The sequence below is a fragment of the Pleurodeles waltl genome, chromosome 11 (assembly GCF_031143425.1).
Source record: "Pleurodeles waltl isolate 20211129_DDA chromosome 11, aPleWal1.hap1.20221129, whole genome shotgun sequence".
Classification (NCBI taxonomy): Eukaryota; Metazoa; Chordata; class Amphibia; order Caudata; family Salamandridae; genus Pleurodeles; species Pleurodeles waltl.
Window position 1 is genome coordinate 271068344 of NC_090450.1, and position 22512 is coordinate 271090855.

Consider the following 22512-nt stretch of genomic DNA (forward strand, 5'->3'; position numbering starts at 1 on the left):
ACATTGCGGTTTGCCATGGACATCAACAAGCATCCTGGCGGGTACAGCAGGCCATAACGGAGTATATGTTTCTTGAGAGCGGATTAAGCATCTTGGAACTTCCACCTGGCCTCCTGCATCACTACTGTGTAATCGGGGTAAATGGAGATCATGGCACCCTGATGTTGCAGTAGGGTCTTTTCATGAGCCAAGCCGAGCGCCGTGTCGCAGTCTCTGAAGTTCAGAAGGAGGGCGGCAATTGGAAGTGAGGGGGGCTTCGGGTATGAGTGACGGTTGGTTTGGTCCATCAAACAGGTCACCAAATAGGCGTTCAACAAAAAGGTTCCGTGTATGTTGTTTCAGGACCCCCCCAAGATCAGGATGTTGTTGCGCTGGCTTTGCGTTTCAAGGTTTTCGTTTTTAATTGAGACTGTGTGCAGACAAGATTCCAAGACCTCCACTCTTCTGGTAACAGTGACAGCTGCATCCTCTGTTTTGAATAGCCAGTCTTCTGCATGCACCAACCCGTGCACCCTGTTTGTCAAGATGCTCACCCATGCAGTCGAGGTGACCAGGTCTGGTGTTGAACCGCACGTTTATTGCCTTATAGCTATTGCAAAGTTCCATCATTAGTGGCGCCAATGGTCAAACCAGAGTCATCTTCCCCCTGAACCTCCGACTCCACCATCGTGGACATACCTTGTTGCGGTATTTGTTTATGCCCGTCAAATGCTAGTTTTCCGTTGCTTAGGATCCCCTTTGCCCACTTATTCTGGCAAGGAGTGTTCATTGGGCCTGTGTGGGGTAAAGCTAGAGAGCCCCTGAGTGCCCAATCTTTCATATAGCTCCCCAACAAACCCCAAGCACAGTTGTGTGCGCAGGCCCCATCTGGGGTCACAGTTACCCTTAGAGAGCCCTGGTTGTCTAGACACTAACACTCACTGAAAGGGGTTTGCTTGGACCCAGTATAAGATGTAACACCATAAGTGTCCACCACACACTGAGCCAGCTTCCTACAATCAATACCTTATGATTAACATTACAGCAGGGGAAATTAAAACATTCAGAAAAATTATCAGAGAGTTTCTAATTAACAGTTAAATAACCAGAGTAACAAAACTAAGAAAGAACTTTAGGTAAATGAAACAGGAGAACATTTTAGGAGATGTGTATCAAATATTCCAGTATTGAAATAATCGTGCATATTATCTTAATTACAATCTACTCACCAGACAATGCAGTGTGTGTCTTTGCACCTCCAAGATCCTCTTGCGTCACATCCTCGTTGGTAACAGACTTTACCACATCTGGACCAGTGATGAATAAGTAAGAGGTGTCCTGAAATCATAGAATTTCTGAATCTACTAAAAGGGGAGGCAATATGTGCATCTACAAGTCTTGAAATACCGATAGAGCAGCTCTATAAAGATTTATTTCAGAACACACTGTTGGGTGCCAATGTATATAACAATTAAAAGTACTCAGAGTAGCTTGAGTTTAAGATAAAGAGGTTAGCAACAAGAGAAAAGCACAATATTTCACGTAGGTCATGGATGAGAACATCAAAAGAAACAACAGGTTTCTGAAGCAATATCAATACTGTAGTGACTACTCAATTTATTAGGTGAAATATCAAATCAGCAAAAGGTTTTTGGGGTAGAGTGGCGCTCAACTACTAAGTATGTCGTTTTATTAGTATGTATAACAAACTGTAAAAATTACTAAAAGATAACAATTACAATTGTACATAAAATACTGATTGAAACATGAGTACAATAAATGTCACATGCAGCAATAAACTGGAAAATGCACAGTACTCTGTGATCATCGTTGAATAAATTGCAACAATCAAGACAACTTTCCTCCCAATAAACGCACACTGACATTCGAAGTAATTAAGTTAAGAGACTCCATGTGTTGCCAATTAATGTGTAAAATCGCGTGCCGGAGTTTAGATTAAAATATCCCTCTAAATATTACTTAAATGTCTAAAAGAGAGTACTTTATGGGCAAAGGTAAAAGGGAAATTATATGCACCACTCAGCAAGCTCCAGTACGTGCATAACCTATTTTTTCTTAAATCTCCCTCCATGACAGCCTCACACCTCTGACAATCTCGGACAGCCTCAATCTTACTGACAACGTTTTACCTTCAAGGCTTTTTTTAACAGTATATCAATTCAGGTTGACTCATCCCCGGAATTGTTTAGCTAAGATCTGTTTACAGTTCTTTTACTATTTCATCATTAAATGTGTGATAACGCTCGTGTATTTTTTTTTTTTAAACTAATTTCCAATATAAAGTGCTGCAGAATGTGAGCTCGGAAAACCTACGTTTAGTGAGGTAGTACATTTTTGTTTGGTTAAAAAACCGATGACAGCCACTCACAATTAATAAGTACACCTTTCTAACTGTTGCTCTGGACAAGTTTGCCTTCTCGAGAAACATAAATTATCCACCAGTATTGCACGGCCGACGTTTTCACTCATGAAACAACTGTTCAAAAAACTCAAACTCTCTATACCAGCATCATTAGTGTCCTATTTTCTAACTTTCAGACCTTCTGAAGAGCATCCAACCAGCTTCATAAGCAACATTGCAGTGATCTGTCATGGCATTGCCCCCATCACTTAAGCCCCCTCACCTGAAACCACCAATGCTAATCCATGGGCTATTGCGTCCCGACTTTGCTCCTTCAATACCTATTTCGAATTTTGAACTGAATGTGTCACACGTAAGAATACACCCTCATATTCTTTTGCAACCCTATTATTAATAGACTTCCATTTCACTTTTTGAAACCAGCTACAGAAAAAACTAATCACAGTTTCTATGAGATCTCTGACACCATTCTTCAAACAAGCTAATGTCACACCACTTTCTTGATGGTATGTGAATGCTTTCGGATTACTGCAGTTTTGGAATCCTGATTCTCCCAGGTCTGTCTTCAGCATTAAACAGAGTCAAGTACCACTTCCTTGTGCCCTAAGTTCTAAAGGCCACCGATTGAAAAATCGATACATTACCACTAGACAAGCAAGTGAAGTAACGTAATAATATCATAATGTAAACCTACTCCACCAGAAATTTGGATTTCTAAAAGTGACTTTGAATCATAGTGCTAACATTTTATTTGGCTCAAAGGGTCATAATATAATTTTGCTAAAGATTAAAAAGCCGTAATTTATTTGTTCGCTTTGCAACACTGGACCTCATAAGAATCTAGCCCTATGTTTAATTTGCCATACTTTTCACTTGCTAGTGTTTTCATCCTCTGTATGTACTGTTACTTACTTTCACCATGAACGTGAAGTCTGTCAGGGCAGGTGAGTAGACTGCACCGCCTGCACAAGGACCCATGACAAGGGAGATTTGGGGAACCACGCCAGAGGTGAGCACGTTCCGCTGCAAGAAAGAAAAAGCAAGTGTAATTAATGCTATTAAAACAGGATTTCCTAGAAAATTGAACTGGAAAATATGCTGAGAAAGTCAAACGACCAGAACCACAAGGGATGCAAACCAATCTTGAACATGTGCTACTTTCACCATGTCGCTTCCTGCACACCTTGAATAAATTCGAAACTATGTACACATGTACAAAATATTGAGGAAAAAGCTAGGGTAATGGAGCTTTCCCACATTTAAAGTCATCCTCAGTGACTCCACTGAAAGGTTATTTTAGCATTATCAAAGGAACAATTATTGTCTGGTTATATGCAGCAGTATAGGAAGAGCATAGCAATGAAAAGTGATTATTAAAAAGGTTCCCATTCAATCGACTGAATAGGGACTGTAAGTTGTCTTCTAAGGAGGAGTAACGTGGTCTTTCTTCGGAGCATATACCATGCAGAGAGCAACAATCTGAAAACACTGGATCTTAACTATGAAGTAGGGGAGCAGGCACTAACACAAACAAACCATTGCCATAACTCACCCAAAAATGATCTGAGCATTAAAAAGTTAAATTTGATAGAGAAAGGAAAAAATCCAAGACCAAGAGGACTTTTAACCTGCGAAAAAACAAACAATAGGCGCCGCACTGCTCTAGAGAAACAAAACATATTTGTCATACAGGGAAAAACAGGTTTCTTACTCAAACTGTTGAGGTTGGACAGGTTCTCAGAGTTGGTGGTAAAGGTTTAGAGTACCGACAGGAGCTTGGTTGACAAAAAACTATGGTACCTAGTTTTAATATATTTAATTTATGCAATTTGCTTAGCTTCCATTATTCAATCAGTATTTGTATAGCGCAGCACTGGCATCCCAAGGTATGTCTGAGCGCTGTAGGTGAGATGTCTCTGTCGAAGAGCCAGGTCGTAAGTTTCTTCCTGAAATCCGCCAGGGAGGGTGCTGTTTGAAGATGCAGAGGTAGGTAGTTCCATATCTTGGCGGCAAAGTAGGAGAAGGAGCAACCCTTGCTGTGGCTGTGGTGGATGTGGGGATGTGCGCATGGGCTAATGAGGAGGAGCGCAGGCATCTTGCAGGTAGGTAGACGTTCAGTTGATAGTTGAAGATGGCCAGTCCTTGATCATGCAGAGCTTTATAGACTTGTGAGGATCTTGATCTGGCATCTCTTTTGTATGGGAATCCAGTGGAGATTTCTGAGGTGGGGGGTGGGTGATGTGGGTCCATTTGGGGAGGTCCAGGATGAGACTGGCTGCAGCCTTCTGTATGGTCTGGAGTTTTTTGAAGAGCTTGCTGGAGATGCCGGCGTAGAGAGTATTGCCGTTGTCAAGGCAGTTGGAGACAAGGGCCTGAGTGCTGACTTTCAGGTGTTGACGGGTCCATCTGAAGATTCTGTGGAGCGTGCGAACGGCGTGGAAGCAGGAAGAGGAGACATTGTTGACTTCTTGTTTCATGGTCAGTTCACTGTTGACGATGATGCCTAGGTTGCATGCATGGTCTGCTGTGGGTGTGGTTGTCTGCCAGAGTTCTGCTGGCCACCAGCTGTGGTCCCATATGGAGGTGTTCTTCTTGAAGATTAGCACTTCTGTCTTGTTGAAGTTGAGTTTAGGGCATTTGTGTCTCATCCAGTTGGCTAGGTTGGTCATGAGTCGCGGAAGTGGATTCTGATAGTGGAGGGGTCTTCAGTGAGCGAGAGGATAAGCTAAAATTTATCCAAGTGGGAAATCAATGTCTGCAAGGGAGGTCATGTGGGTGTTGAACAAGGTGGCAGAGAGGTGAAGGGAGGAAACCGGATACTCTGTGTGCATCCTATGAGGAAGGAGACGATCCACTGGGGGGGGGGGGGGGGGGGGGGGTTTGCTGGATGCCGACGGTGTAGAGCCTGTTAATGAGGATTTGGTGGGAAACAGTGTCAAAAGAAGAGGATTAGGGCCACTGTCTCTGCGCAGTCGAGGAGAGTTCTGATGTCATCTGTGGCAGCGATCAAGGTGGTCTCAGTGCTGTGGTTGGCACGGAATGTTGATCAGGAGGGATCAAGTAGGGGATTTTGTTACAGGTATTCCGTAAGCTGTTTGATGATAGCCTTCTCGAGTACTTAGGCTGGGTAGGGAAGCAGGGAGATAGGCTGATAATTTTTTAGTTAGCTGGAGTCGGCAAAGGGTTTCTTCAGGAGGGGGGGCTAGCCTCTTTGTGTTTCCAATTGTCCGGGAAGGCTGCTGTGGTGATGGAGATGCTGATGATGGTGGTGAGTTCCGTGCTGGTAGGGTAGGTTCCGAGGCTGAATAGACGGTGGGGGCAGAGGGTTGGTAGGTGTCCTGGAGTAAATCGATGACATGATGACATGATGACCTTGGTGGTCTGAGAGGTGAGAGGTGACCACGTGGCAATCCTTCAGCTGGTGTGTGCTGGTTGGTCGAGGCTGAGAGCCATGGGCTGGGGGTCCAAATTGTTGTAGATGGTGGCAATTTTGTTGTGGAAGTAATCAGAGAGGGTGTCACAGAGTTCTTGAGAGGGGTGAACTGGGTTCTCCGTGGCTGCTGGGTTGGAGAATTCCTTAAACTATTTTCATGTGGTAGGCTCCTGTATCTAAGCAGTCTGGGATGGCTGTTCTTTTGGCTTCCTTGATGCGCCGTTAGTAGTTGTGGGGGCCTGCTTTGTGAGCAGCTCTGCCAGAGGGGTTTCCCGAGTCAGTAACAGCTATGTTTGGTGGTTCTGAGCTCTAGGGTGTACCATCTGGCTTGTTTTGAGGTTTTGTTGGTTTCTGCTGGTTTCACTGGGGCGACTGTCAGTGCTTTTGGTGATCCATGCAGAGAAGTTCTGGACGGCGTGGTTGAGGTCTGATAAAGCTTCGGATTGGGTGGTGGTGATGGCCTGTGTTCACTGTGTCTCCGTTACCTTGTCCCAGCTGTGGTGCTGTGACGCTTGAGGATGGTGTGCTGATCGTTGGAGATGGTGAAGTGAACGAAGGGGTGGTCGGCCGAGGTCAGTTCTGTGACGTGGCAGAATTGGATTCTGTCACTGGTGGTGAAAATGGAGTCTAGTGTGTGTCCGGCCAAGTGCGTGGGTCCGTTAACCAGTTGGGTGAGGCCGATGTAGTTCAGGTATTCCAGGAGGGAGGCGAAGTTGGCGTCATTGGGGGTCATCCACATGGAAATTGAGGTCACTGAGTAGGACATAGTGGTAGAAGTCAATCGCTGGGGAAGCAATGAGATTGGACATGATGTCACAACAAACCGGTTAGGTCCCGGGGTCTGTATACGAGGGTGTCTCTTATCATGATCTTGGCATTGGTCAGTAGTTGGAAGTTAAGGTGTTCCATGAGAGGTTTTGGGTTGTCATTGGTGGCAATGCATTGGTCGGTTTCCTTTAAAGTGATGGCGATGACCCCGCTGTGTTTGTTGGTGCAGTCATGGTGTGTGATCTTGTAGCCGTCGGGGGTTGCGGCAACCACGTCAGGGTTTGAGGAGGGGTTGAGCCATGTTTCCATGATGAAAGCAACGTCAGGGGAGAGGGTGGTGATGCTGCCCCAGTTTTCCATGGCATGCTTGCAGAGGGATCTAGCATTGAGCAGGATGCATTGGAGCGGTTCTGGGTTGTTTGTGATCTTCTGGGTGAAAGTGGCAAGAAATCCAGTGTGGGCTGGCGGCCCTGTGTTACAAGAGAAGCAGCAATGGCGGCAGGTGAAAGATCCTTTGGCTGATTGCGAAGAGGAAGTGCAGCAGATGTCGTTAGGGTGTCCAGGAGCTCCTTGGCGATGTAGTGGTGGGTGGCGAGAGGGCCAGGGGTCCTGGTGCTAGGTGCAGTCCAGACAGGCTTGTCTTTTGCACACCTGTTACACGTGTCCATTACACAGCCGCGATGCGGCCTCCATTAAGTAGGTACTGGGGAGAGGGCGGTGCACTGGGTGGTGGGAGGAGGGAATTGGCTGGAAGAGGTAAATGGTGGAAAGAGGGAATAAAGGAGCAGAAAAGGCAGAAAAACAATTCAAAGAGGAGCAGAAAAGAGATCAGCTAACATGCAGAAAAATTAGCAGAAAAGGACCAGAGATGGCAGAAAAATGAGCATAAAACGAGCATATACTGCAGAAAAATTTGCAGAAAGGCAGAAAAATGGTCAGAAAATGAGCAGGAAAGGCAAAAAGAACGACCAGAAGAGGAGCAGAAAATGCAGGGAAAAAAATCACAAAGCCAGCAGAAAAGGCCAAAAAATGAGAAGAAAAGGAGAGAGAAGGCAGACAAAAGAGCAGACCAGAAGCAAAAGCGAGCAGAGGGGGCACAAAGGCAGTAGAGGGCAGCTGCAGCCCGTCCTTTGGGGCTGAGGGGCCACACCCCCTCGCTTTTTCCCCTCAAGAAGAGTGTCTGTCTGGCTGAGCAAAGGTCAACTTGAAAGACAGTCCTCATGTTCAGGTCAGGCAGCAAGGAGCTAGACATGTGCTATTTGCTCAGGCTCCTGGCTGAATTTTGCAGGGCTGAGGAGGTCACATCTCCTGTAGGCGTGACCTCTTAGCTCAGCAAAGGTCGTCGAGGCCCTCCCACTCGGTGATGAGGGATAATGTCACTCATTGATTACTAACTGGGTGCTTCAATTTTAAGCCCTGAGGCGCCCAGGGCCGAGTGCCAATCTGTGACACATCGTCACACAGTGGGGTGGGGTCAGCAGTCTCACTGACCCCATACCACTCTGTGATGGGGTTGGGGATGCTGCCTTTCCTAACTGACTGACCTTAGGTCAGCCAATGATGGAAGGCAGCAGTCCAAATCCTCCTGAGACCTCCGAGGCTCAGGACTGCTGTCTTCCCTCATTGGCTGATCTAAGGTCAACCAATGAGGGAAGTCAGCAGTCCGAAACCTCTGTGCACCTCCTAGGCTAAGCTGCAGATAAGTGCGTTAGTTTTTTTAACTTTTTTTTGTTGTTTAATTAAGGTTTGCTGTGTGTATGTGAATATTTGTCAATTAATGTTGGGAATGCATGTGTGTGCGTGTGTGTGAATGAATGAGTGCAAGTGTGTACATGCATGTGTCCTGCCTGCCCCCCTCCCTCCTACAATTACCGGCCACCACTAGAAGAGGGTAGCAGACTACAGGGCAAGTTGGACAGGAGAACTGTTGCAGAGGGAGCTGGCATGAAGACCTGCCCATGAACAGGGTGTAAACTGAAAAAGTCTGTTTTGGAACCTGGTTGAAAGCCAATGAGCAAAATTATACAATTCAAATGATATGATCAATGAAAGGAGATGGAGATATAAACAAAAGAAGGAGATGGAGATTATGAGCGAAAGAAGGAAATCTTGGGATACACCACAGAAATAGGTTTAAGAAACACAATAGGAGGTGCCGTCAGTTATTTCTTTGCAGAAAGAATGCAATCCAACCAAAGGCTAGGTCCTTCAGAACAATTTGTGGTTGTGGGTGTTGAAAACAGACAACAAATGTAAGAGTTCATCAGAACATTTGCAGAAGTTTTCCATGAAGGGCACCAATATCAACTTCACCAATTTAAAAGACATTTAGTAGATGGCTAGTCTAAGAACACTTTGAATAGGGGGTAATTAAGCTCAAGATTAAGGCTTACATTTTTAAAGAATTGCAACAGCTCTTTTAAAATAATTAGCTGCGTTGCCGGAGAACTAAAGGCAGTTTATAGTATTCTGCACTTGTGCAGGAAGGTGGGGGGCTACATTAATGTTCAGCAAATTATAGAATATGTTGATAGTCAAGGGTCTTCTGGCAAGTAAGTATAATGGATTTATTTTACAAGTAAGTGAAACTGGGGAAAAATAGAGAAGATGGACTCTAAAACTGCTAATGAGTAGGCATCTGGACACCTAGCCTGCCACTTGCCTGTGGCTTCTAGTTCATGCTTGTTCCAGACTGATCGAGTGGCATGGCAGCTGCTTGGGTTTTCCTGCTGGGGTTTTCCCACTCCCTGTTCTTCCCGTCAACAGAAGCCCCACCCCCCCTGGACCTACTTAATGCAGGTCACAGCACAACCACATCAGTAGGGACCTGGAAACCTAGCCTTCCACTTGCCTCTGGCTTCCAGTTACTGCTTGTTCCAGACTGATGCAGTGACACCACAGCTGCCTGTGTTTTCTCGCAGGGATTTTCTCAACCACGTTTTTCCACTCACTGTTCTTCCCCCCAACAGAAGTCCCCCTCCCCACCCCATGACCTACTTAATGCAGGCCGCAGCACAACCGTGCAGCGGACACGCCGAAGGAGTGGCAATGGAAAGCTTGCCTGTACCCATCCACGCCTGGACTGCGCCCAGCGCCACGACCGCTGGTTCTCCCTCCCTGCCCCAAATATACACCATTGCCGAGCGCCACACCCTGAACCTTGGACACTTCAACAAACACTGCCACCGCACTGACCCATGCTCTACGTTTGGACCTTTCTCTTGCACCCACTGCCACTTCACCTGTCACAGCACACACACATGCCATTCCACCAACCAGCCCCACCCCAAACACACCACCCAAACAAAAACACCAACTTGCCGGTGCTCTTCTCAACACACACTCACTATACAAGCATTCCACCGAATTATGGGAACTCATCGCTACCCTTGTACCGGACATCATTTTCCTCACCGAGACCTGGCTCAACCTCACATTCACCCCAGACATTGCCACAGCAACCCCCTACGGATATAAAATATTTCACAAGGACCGCACCAACAAGCCAGGAGGAGGAACAGCCATCATCCACAAAGAGGCCATACAGTGCATCACCACCACCACCCCATGGAATATCTCAACTTCTAGCTGCACACAGATGACAAAAACAACCATCAGAGGCACCCTCAAATACCGACCCCCAAGCACGTGCTCCAGCTTCTGCAACACCATTGCAGATGTCATTGCGCCCCTAGCCTTAGACTCCAAGAACTACATCTTCCTCAATAACCCCAATGAGAACAACACTGCACACCTCTTTGATAGTATGAGCAGCCTTGGACTGACCCAGATCATCCACAAGCCTACACACACCGCAGGACACAGGCTGGACCCCAATTTCACCACCAGCAACTGGGTCAAATACAACCATGTCACAGAACTCACCCAGACCGAGCACTCCATCATCATCCACTTCAGCATCTACAGCCCCCGCACCTCCACCCCCAAGATGACCAGCGCCCGCAACGTAGGTGGAACAAAACCTCAGAGATCAGCCAGGCAGACGCCCTCAGCACCTCCAACCTAGCTACCACTACCAATATCGAACGGGGAGTGAAACACCTCAACGCCTGGATCACCAATTGCACCAGCAGCATCCTCCTCATCAAGAGTAACAACCAGAGAAAACCATGCAAAAAGGCCAGCTGGTACACCCAAGAACTCAGACCAGCGAAACGAGACAGCAAACACCTGGAGAGTAGATGGTAAACTAGCAAGGATGTTTCTGACAGAATAGCCTTCAAGACCTCCCTCAACCTCTACCACTGCCTGCTAAGGCTAACAAAGAAGACAGTCCTTGCCGCACACACTGAAACCAGTTCCAGGAACTTTTCAACATCATTAAGAAATTCTCCATACTGGCTGCCACCGTAAAGAGCATCATACCCTCACAGGAGCTGTGTGACAACCTTGCCCACTTCTTTCACGACAAGAACACAGCCATATACTGAAACTTCAAACCCCAACCCACACCTATAGACTTCCTTGACAGATACGCCACCACCATAACTGAGAACCACACACTGACCACCTGGAACATACTCTCCTCCCAGGACATTACCTCCACCATGAAATTCATCCACTTGGGATCTCCCAAAGAGCCATGCCCACACCACACCTTCAACCTTGGAAGCCAAAGGATCAGCCAGGAACGTACCACCCTGCTCAACATCTCTATCACCACAGCAACATTTCCTGACGTCTGGAAACACGACAAAGTCAGACCAGACTGAAGTTCTGTTCTTTGGCAATAGCAGCAACACATGGAATGACTCCTGGTGGACATCAGACCTAGGACCCGCACCGACTCCCTCCAACTATGCCAGAAACCTCTGAATCATCACTGACAACAAGCTTACCATGAAATCACAGATCAACACCATCTCCTCCGCCAGCTTCCTCACTTTGTGCATGATACATAATACCTTCAAGTGGACACCCCTAGAGACGAGACACACTGTGACACAGGCCCTCATCACAAGCTGACAGCACTACAGCAACGTACTCTACGTAGGACTTGCCGCACACCTTCTACAGAAACTTCAAACCCTACAGAACGCCAAACTCATCCTCAGCCTTCCCAGATGAACCCAAATCACACCCCACCTCAGGCAACTCCACTGGCTTCCTATACAGAAGAGATGCCAATTCAAGATACTGATCCATGCACATAAGGCTCTCCACAACCAAGGACCTGCGTACATAAACCACCCCCTGAACTTTCATCAACCATTGAGAAGACTATGCTCTGCCTCCCTTTCACTTGCCCATACTCCCCACATCTACCAAAGCAGAGCGGAGGACGCGCCTTCTCTCACAGCACAGCAAAAACCTGGTACATCCTCCCTACACACCACCTCACTTCCGGAATTCTGAATGGCCTTCAAGACCTGGCTGTTCGAATAAACCTCCGGGACCTGCAAGTGCCTCAATACGCTATTGGGTGATTAGCAATGCTTTATAAATCACGATTTATTGATGAAAAACAAAACTCAAATGCAAGGCTGCCTGGACCTGTAGGCTTGAGATTCAACAGTAAAAAGAGAGGCACAGATGTGTACTGCCTTAAACAATCATCTTGCCAAAATATTGGTTGGTAATGCTGTGACAAGGTTTAGCTACACCTGGTATATATATTGAACGTAACAGTGGTAACACAACTTTCCATATCCAAATCAGTCCTCTGTTTGATGATCCAGTCAAAGTACAAGCTGGATGTAACCATTTTTTTTAACAACGTGAAGCAGTACAACTTTCATTAACAGAGCCTAGCTTCAAGCAAAGTGCCTAAATATTCAACAAGCCCGTTTTAATGTGTCCCCATATGAGACAGGGAGCCAACATTCATGACTGCAGAGACAGACCCTGGGTGAGCATGGGATAAAGCAAAGGGAGCCGCATCACCACCGTGGCCCAAGCAACCAATATGTCGCTGCGACTACAAAGAGTGTAGCGCAACGAGAAACGCCACACCAAGTACAAGCCCAGGAGGATTCCAGCGGCCCCACACTCCTCTGCCTCCCCTGAAGCCACAGCAGCATGCAACATTACAGCAAAGGACCGAGGGAGCGCTGCCCAAACAAGAGCAAGGTAAGCACACACGAGCCGAGAGGATCAGAGGGCCCGCAGCCTTACAGAGCAAGAGCACACAAGAGAGATGGAGTCCTGCCTCTTTCTCCCCCTCCCCAGGAGGAATGGGCCACACAGAAAGACAAAGTAAGGCCAGGCGGCCCCTGGAGACTATTATTTAATTTTGCATAAATTATAGGAAACCTGTGCGCAATGGCCTGAGCAGACCTTGGGGGGGGGGGGGGGGGGGGGGGGGGGGGTAACAGCAGTGAAAAACACTCAATGCATTTAAACTGCACGAAACAGCTGGTGAAAAATCATACCATAATTTACTCCCCCACTTGCTGACAGCAATTTCTCCTTTCTCCCCCCAATCCCTACAAGAAGCAAGGGGCCCTATGGTGGAAACAATAGCACCATGGTATGCACAATAACATCAACCAGAGGAGAAGATGAAAAAGGGGAGTGGGAGGAGACAGCCTCACTACCACAATCAACAGCAGACAAGGGCCTAGAGTCACATACAGCAATAATATTGGCTGCAATCAAAGACACTAAAGAGGCCCTTGAACTGAAGAATGAGACAGTAGCACAGGATGTGAACCTCTTACAGGAAGACCATGAGAAATTGGTAGAAAGGGTGTCTGAGACTGAATCAATACAAGCACACATAAGGCCAACGATCCTGTCTCATGGAGATCGCCTATCCTAACTGGAAAAGGAAATAGTAGCACAATGAGAAAATGTGGATAATGCAGAAGGCAGATCATGGAGGAACAACATTAGAGTGGGGGGTCTCCCTGAGAGAATGGAAGGCCCACGAGGGAACTATATATGGAAGATTGGTTGGCTAATGTGGTGCTCTGAGGGAAAACTTCTAAATGGTTCACGGTTGAGAGAGCACATCGAGTACCAGGCAAAGAACCGAAACAGGCACATCACCCAGAGTGACAGTGGTTTGGTCCTAAATTACAGGGACAGAGAAGCGATACTACACATGAACAAACACATGGACCCTGGCAAGCAGAAGGAGCCAAAGTAGCGCTATATCCAGATTACACAACAACAGTACAAAGACAGAGAGCAACCTTCCTGGCAGTGTAAATACATCTACAGACCTTAAACATTCAATATGCACTGTTTTTTCCAGCAAGACTCTGCATCGTCTCGGAAGGAGACATGTACTTCTCAAATCTGACCGGAGTTTGGGAATGGCTCGAGTGCCGGGGATACCCACCCCCACTAAATGGACAGGAGGAACAAGCTGCAAATTAATGGCATGAGGCAAAAAGACGACACAAGCCAAGCAAGAGACGGACTCAGAAACCCTCACAAGACCAAGCAGAGACCAAAACAGCAAAAGTGGTGAAGGCATTACAGCGACAATAGAAAACCTTGGAAGATGCAAGGTGGGATGTTCTTCGGGCGTGGGCACTCTGCGGATATGGAATTGAGATCCGGTTTCTAGGGGCATAGACCCCATCACCGGTGGTACCACCAATGACTTCAGGAGAAATAATTTAGGTAATACCTGGGGATCAGAAGTGTATTTACGTAGCTCAGGGGATAAACTTATACTTCTCCCAGACACCACCACGCTGCAGCAGACGTTGGACCATCAGCAAATTAAGTGGCAAACTGATATTATTCAACAAGGAGAGGCAAATGATGTACCATGAACTGGGGGGTGGCCAGCTGTAAGACCGCAGCATGGTAAGAAAGGGTGGGGAGAGGAGTAGGGGGGATGAACTCAAGTTGATTTTATGGTTTGGGGAAACAGAATTTAGGGGAGGTTGTCAAGCATAAGAGATGAAATGGGACAGATGAGTCAAGACACCTTTATATGACTACTAACTGCATACTCGTATTAAAATGGGTTGTGTAGTTGGTTGGGTCACAAAATCAAGAGAGGTTTAGTAACAAAAGCCCTCTCACATTTGGTGGTGGACATAGTGTTTCTGCAGGAAACTCACATGAGAGGCACAAACACCCCATCGCTGGGCAGGGGGAAATACAAAGCGGTGGGACATGCTGAATAGATGACAGGCTCTAGGGGGTAGCTATCTTAGTTAAGAAATCTCTCCCTTTTGAAACAACCAGGATGTGGAAGTATACTCTAGGCCAATATATAGCAATACTGGGGCACTGGGAGGAAGAACAGGTAGCGATGGTCAATGTATACGTACCTCCAGGGCTCCAGATCGAAACGCTACAGGTAGGAGAGCCCATGGGCCCCGTCGATAATGGGGGTTCATTTTAATATGCTCATGGACCCCACCCTTGATAGGGCATACAGAAAACAAGTGCAAATGGCCAAAGAGGGGAGACTTAGTGGGTTTATTGGGGCATTGGGGATGGCAGATGTGTGGTGGTCCCTCCATGAACAAGATAAAGCCTCTTCTTATTACTCAGGTGCCCACAATATACACTCCCTCAAAGATTATATATTTACACCCACACTGACATTCCACTGGTGCACAGTCGTGCAATTTAGAGCATAGGGAATATCGGATCACTACCCAATGAAAGTAACAATACAGATTCATAATGCGAAAGGGCTGAGTGAATGACAGCATGGCTCTTAACCTTGCCGGCAGAGGGGCTAACTAAATTAACAGACCAATAGTTTAAGGAAAATGGAGCAGCTTTTACAGATGATACAGCCCTCCGGGAGGCGTATTAAGCAAATATACGAGGGAAGATAATCACAGGTAAAGTAGCAGACAAAAGGAAGAGGGACAGAGAATGTAAAGGACTAGAACAAAAGATAAGACAGTTAGAAAACAGACAGACTCACACACAAGCAGATGAGATAACCAGTCAGCTAGAGCAGTGGAGAGCAGAATATAAATTGGTTGTAACAAATGGGGTTAAACTACTATATCAAGTTAGACAAGGGAGGATATATGAAGGAGGAGACAAGGCAGGGAAACTCTTGGCATGGCTAGAAACCAGAGAAGTGGCAAGATTGCACTTAATTGAACTGGTAGACCCTCAAGGGAATAGAGTGCAAGGAATCAAGCCTGTAGCATAGGTTATGCCAGGATACCTACGAGAGATCTATAGGGGAAATCACCAGAATGAAGATACAGAGCTAAAGGCCTTTGTGAAATTTTGTCCCTGTGGAACACTGGGTACCGAGAGTGCACTGGAGCTGGAAGCAGACTTAACAGAAGAGGCGATTAGGGAGGCACTCGCCCAGTTACAAATGGGGAAGACAATTGGCCATATGGCTTACCAGTAGAATTCTTACGCCAATCATCCACGAAAGTGCTGCCTCCCAAACATAAAAATGTATATTCAAGCCTATGCAAAGGGTGAATTACCTAGGGATCTATGAACGGCAACAGTGGTTCCCATCCTGAAGCCAGGAAAACCACCAGACATATGGGACTCATACAGACCCATTTCAATGTTGAAAAAAAAAGGGTTTTGGAACGAAATTCCTGAAATGGGTCCAATTATCAACATAAGCGAGAATGAAAGTAAACAGGGCCCTCTCAATGACGCTCCCGATAGGGAGAGGCACGTGACATGGATGTCCTTATCACCATTATTATTTGCATTAACTATAGAACCGCTAGTAGAAAGGGTGAGAAAGGATGAGCAAATAAGGATTGTAGATGGGATCTGTTCTGGGAAGAAATAACTCACTGTATGCAGATGGTTGGCCAAACCCAATAAAACCCTAGCTGGAGAAAGAGAAATATTTCCACTATATGGGGAGTATTCTGGGCTCGACACTGATTGGGACAAATCTTTGATTTTTTCAATGGGTGGGGAGTACTTCCGCCCCAATGCTGCGGACCAAAAAGCCACACTTTAAATTTCTACGGATATGGGACTCTAGGCCTCGAAAAAACTACTCGCCCACTCGCTATGACGAGCCAGATTTTATCAGGTAGAGCTAAATTTAGAACCCACTTGCCTGTTCTGGCAAGTTCACACAGAACAGGTGTTCTGTTCACTCAAAGTAAAGCAGCAATAAAATACCCTTAAATCTTTATCTTTGATCTGTGTTCATTGGCTCTGTGTTCAGAGAATAAGGGGGCAGAAGTCAGTTGGCTTCTGAAACTGCAGAGTTCAATGAAAGGTGAACTGTCTGACCTGCTGTACAAAGAGTGTCAAATGAGACGCTGCAGTGTCAGATTTCTCCTAACACACACCATTTAAATAACTAAGTCAACTGTATAAACAATTCAAAATATATTTCAGTAGTTGTGCAAGCCCATTTTCTGTACTTCTGTGGTATGAAAACAATATTTTAATACGATAAAAACAAATTGGAACACTTCACTTGGTGATGTGCACATGATAAATGTTTTTTTACAGATTATTTTAATACACTATATAGTTATATCAGTAAAGCTGCAAGTTCATGGGAAAGGTTTTGTCCATTTCAATGGAAAAGTTAGTGTGCTACCACATCATGCTTTAGTAATGTATTTATTAAAAGTGAGTGTTTAAACATGAACTGAGAAACACTCCTGCCCCAGCGTTGATGGCAATACCAGTAAACTAAGAGGCAAGTCAGGGATCATGTGTACCCTAAATGTGAGCTAGAGTCTTCTTATACATGGAGCAAATGTTTAGTCTATTTAATCAAATAAAAGAGTTTTTTGTACAGCAGAAATGCTGAACTCACATATTTGAAGGCACACTCATGTGAGAATGAGGAAAAAGGCGGGTCTGTAAAATAAAATAGTTACTTAGGATTACACAGTTAGAGACCGGTTTACGGGTCAAGTACATTTCAGTTAGGTCAAGTAGATTGTTTAAGTTACTCGACCTGAAGGTCTAGTAACATTTTTATGATTTTTCAAGGCCTGGTCTCTAGAACTCCCACCCTACACTACACTACACTACGAGGTTAACCTTACACCCTTGCTGCCAAATCTTGAAATAGATGTGAAACACTGGGGAGGATTACACCTCTCCTTAATGAGGAAAGCGGTGTTATGGTGGCCCCCCCATGTTTCATTTACATATTACAACATAGCCCCTACAGGATACCTAAACAGTTTTTTAAAGAAGCAAATATGATTTTACGGAACCGGTTATAACAGGGTGTACCCCGGGAACAGTACTCGCTACACTACAACAATCTACTTATGATGGAAGGAAAGCACTTCCCTACGTACAACGATATTACAAAGCAGCACACCTATCCATAATTTATAATTGGGTCCACACACCAATGAATCACCTAGTGTTTCGAATGGACAGGGAACTGATAGGGGAGAAAGGATACTTACAAGTTCTTTGTGGGGAAAACAAAAAAGGAGGCTCCCCGTGTCACAAAGGTGAAAGAGTTGTAGCAGGAGCTCCACAGAGGGATGGGATGGAAAAGAGGACTCACCTCGAGGACTTCACTATACGTGGGTACAAGGCTAAAGGAAGTCACTAAACTTGATAGTTTCCGACAGTGGGATCTGATAGGAAATTATGGAGGCCTCCCTGCTAGAATACAGGTTATTTGAAGGGTCACTACAAACAAAAATTATTTCACTTACCTAGCAGACCAGCATGAGGAATACTCAGAAAGATCTATTATCATTGAGAAACAGATGGCAGAGTGACATCAGAGACTTGGAGGATGAAGACTGCGTAGATGCATCATAATTTCCCGGGCAGGTGGTGATTAAGGCCTGTTACAAGTTAATACAGCTTAAAATTCTACTTAGAGTCTATGACACTAGAATTCACTTACATAATATAGGGAAGGTGTGAGACGATTCCTGCTTAAAAGGGTGTGGACAACCAGGGACCTTCCTACATATCCTTTGGGACTCCCAGGCCCCGAGTTTGTTCTGGGAGAGAGTTACAAGACAAGTAGTTTGGAGGCAGTCACTGGAGTGATGATAGTGATGAATGCCACACTGGTCCTATTGGGGCTTTGGAGTGACTCAGATGCTACATCTTACCAATGAACAAGGATTATTTTGTGGTTGCTCCTTGCAAAATGAGAAATACCAGGTAGAAGGGGGATCGTCAGGGATAAGTAAATGGGAAAAGGAAATGGATATGAGCTGCATACAGGAAAGGTAATTTATGAAGGGAGAGGGTTCCCAAACAAATCTGAAAATGTTTGAAAAGGATGGAAATGCGATGAAAAAATCCTCAGACCTCCCGTGACCTCAGTGGGTATAATGGGGGGGGGGGGGGGGGGGGGGGAGTGAGGAGGGGGGGAGAGAAGGGAAAAGGAAAAAAGTTATTCATTATATGTTGTATGGTTTGGAAAATCAGTAAAATAGTTACAAAAAAGTCACAGAAGTTGCCTCATCTCTCCCCAAAAGCAGTCTAAACACGTTAGGACTGTAATACAATAAATTGCTAAAGATCAACTATGCAACAACCAGTTAAGTTAAGTATGCTTATTTCCTAAAGCTACATACACCCTTGGGTGGAATACTAAAATACTAAGGCCCTCATTACAACCCTGGCAGTAAATCCCACTTACCACCGTGCTGACGGCACAGTCATTGCACCTCAAAGACACCGCAGGTTTTCTGAGGAGGAGCTCAGGGTCATGGTGGAGGAAATCATCCGGGTAGAACCACAGCTATTCGGATCACACATCCATTGCAAGGAAGATGGAGCTATGGCGGAGAGTTGTCGACAGGGTCAACGCAGTGGGACAGCATCCAAGAACAAGGGATGACATCAGGAAGAGGTGGAACAACCTACGGGGGAAGGTGCGTTCCACGGTATCCAGATACTAGGTAGCAGTACAGAGGGCTGGCGGTGGACCCCCACCTCCTCCCCCACAACTAACAACATGGGAGGAGCATGTCTTGGCAATACTGCATCCTGAGGGCCTCGCAGGAGCAGCATTAGGACTGGACTCTGGTAAGTCATATCTTTACTACTATATCCCCCCCCATCCTACCTGCATGCTATCACAAACTCCTAGCCCAACCCTCACACCCATCCCCCCCAACACCCCACAGATACCCCACTATCACAATCCACACATCCCAATACCAAGCCCTGCATGTTACACCAATGTATGGACCCCATCACCAAACATGTCCAGTACAGACACTCACCCAGGCCCCAAAACTAACAAACACACAAGGCCGAAGACAATAAGCCAAGCACAGGAGTAGAGGGTAACTTACACATTGGACAAGATGGCACACACAGATACAATAACTATGCATTTACCCCCCCAACAGGACCCCTACCCAACGTCACCGGACAGGAGGTGCCAGACATATCCAGTACCCCCACAGAAGAGGCCCACAGTGACAACAGCAGCTCTGCACGCCTAGATCAAGATGACCAGCCCGGCCCATCTGGGACCTCGGGACAGTCGGTTCCCCTGTGTAGGAAGTTGGCTCTGTATGTACTATTTCAAAGTAAGAAATACCATGCACTGAGTCCAAGGGTTCCCCTTAGAGGTAAGATAATGGCAAAAAGAGATAATTCTAATGCTCTATTTTGTGGTAGTGTGGTCGAGCAGTAGGCTTATCAGAAGGTAGTGTAAGCATTTGTTGTACACACACAGGCAATAAATGAGGAACACACACTCAAAGACAATTCCAGGCCAATAGGTTTGTATATAGAAAATGAAAATGTCACTTACCCAGTGTACATCTGTTCGTGGCATCAGTCACAGTAGATTCGCATGTTTTGCAATAGCTCGCCATCTGGTGTTGGGCCGGAGTGTTACAAGTTGTTTTTCTTCGAAGAAGTCTATCGAGTCACGGGACCGAGTGACTCCTCCTTTTGTCTCCATTGCGCATGGGCGTCGACTCCATCTTCGATTGTTTTTCCCCGCAGAGGGTGAGGTAGGAGTTGAATTGTAGTAATAGTGCCCATGCAATGGAGTGACTAAGTATGCACCTATTTAAGGTTGAGATGATACATATACAAATAGTTGAAGGTAACTTCCAAACTGCTACAGGCTCCCGGGGAGGCGGGTGGGCACATGCGAATCTACTGCGACTGATGCCACGAACAGATGTACACTGGGTAAGTGACATTTTCAGTTCGATGGCATCTGTCGCTGTAGATACGCATGTTTTGCATAGACTAGTAAGCAGTTATCTCCCCAAAAGCGGTGGATCAGCCTGTAGGAGTGGAAGTAGTCTGAAATAATGTTCTTAATACGGCTTGACCTACTGTGGCTTGTTGTGCGGATAACACGTCTACACAGTAGTGCTTGGTGAATGTGTGAGGCGTAGACCATGTGGCTGCCTTACATATTTCTTGCATTGGGATGTTTCCTAGAAAGGCCATGGTAGCACCTTTCTTTCTGGTTGAGTGTGCCCTTGGTGTAATGGGCAGCTGTCGTTTAGCTTTAAGGTAGCAGATTTGGATGCATTTAACTATCCATCTGGCTATACCTTGTTTTGATATTGGGTTTCCTGCATGAGGTTTTTGAAATGCAATAAATAGTTGTTTAGTCTTTCTGATGTTCTTTGTTCTGTCAATGTAATACATCAATGCTCTTTTGACATCTAATGTATGTAGTGCCCTTTCAGCTACGGTATCTGGCTGTGGAAAGAACACTGGAAGTTCCACTGTTTGATTTAGATGGAACGGTGAAATAACCTTTGGCAAAAATTTAGGATTGGTCCTTAGGACGACCTTATTCTTGTGTAGTTGTATAAAAGGTTCCTGTATTGTAAACGCCTGAATCTCGCTTACTCTTCTTAGGGAAGTAATGGCGATGAGAAATGCCACCTTCCAGGTTAGGAACTGTATTTCGCAGGAGTGCATGGGTTCAAAAGGTGGACCCATAAGTCTAGTTAGGACAACATTTAGGTTCCATGAAGGAACAGGTGGTGTTCTTGGTGGTATAATTCTCCTAAGGCCCTCCATGAATGCTTTAATGACTGGTATCTTATATAGGGAAGTTGAATAGGTAGTCTGCAGGTATGCAGATATTGCTGCAAGGTGTATTTTAATGGAAGAGAAAGCCAGGTTAGATTTTTGTAAGTGAAGCAAGTAACCCACTACATGTTCTGGAGTTGTGTGTAATGGTTGTATTTGATTAATATGGCAGTAGCAAACAAACCTCTTCTATTTACTTGCATAGCAGTGCCTGGTGGATGGCCTTCTGGCTTGTTTTATGACTTCCATACATTCTTGGGTAAGTTGTAAGTGCCCGAATTCTAGGATTTCAGGAGCCAGATTGCTAGATTCAGCGATGCTGGATCTGGGTGTCTGATCTTTTGGTTGTGTTGTGTCAACAGATCTGGCCTGTTGGGCAATTTGATGCAGGGTACTACTGATAGGTCTAGCAGCGTTGTGTACCAGGGTTGCCTTGCCCAAGTTGGTGCTATTAATATGAGTTTGAGTTTGTTTTGACTGAGTTTGTTTACCAGGTAAGGAAGGAGAGGGAGAGGAGGAAAAGCGTAAGCAAATATCCCTGACCAGTTCATCCATAGGGCATTGCCTTGGGACTGTTTGTGTGGGTATCTGGATGCGAAGTTTTGGCATTTTGCGTTCTCCTTTGTCGCAAACAAGTCTATCTGAGGTGTTCCCCAGAGTTTGAAATAAGTGTTCAGAATTTGGGGGTGAATTTCCCATTCGTGGACCTGTTGGTGATCTCGAGAGAGATTGTCTGCGAGTTGATTTTGGATCCCTGGTATAAATTGTGCTATTAGGCGAATTTGGTTGTGAATTGCCCAACGCCAAATCTTTTGTGCTAGCAGGCTTAACTGCGTGGAGTGCGTCCCCCCTTGCTTGTTTAGATAATACATTGTTGTCATGTTGTCTGTTTTGACGAGAATGTATTTGTGAACTATTATTGGTTGGAAAGCTTTTAGTGCTTGAAAAACTGCTAGAAGTTCTAGGTGATTTATATGCAGTTTTGTTTGATGTACGTTCCATTCTCCTTGTATGCTGTGTTGATCGAGGTGTGCTCCCT

The 22512-nt window shown here is 45.7% G+C and overlaps 1 protein-coding gene across 1 annotated transcript in view; it reads right to left on the reverse strand.

Annotated features, from left to right (window-relative positions):
- PCCB (propionyl-CoA carboxylase subunit beta) overlaps positions 1 to 22512 on the reverse strand; it is a 238766-nt gene that overhangs the window by 146401 nt on the left and 69853 nt on the right. The window contains exons 6-7 of the mRNA XM_069213539.1: positions 3275 to 3385; positions 1209 to 1317 (exon numbers count right to left, since the gene is read on the reverse strand). Of these exons, the coding sequence (XP_069069640.1) occupies positions 1209 to 1317; positions 3275 to 3385 (220 nt within the window). The remainder of the gene's footprint in view (positions 1 to 1208; positions 1318 to 3274; positions 3386 to 22512) is intronic.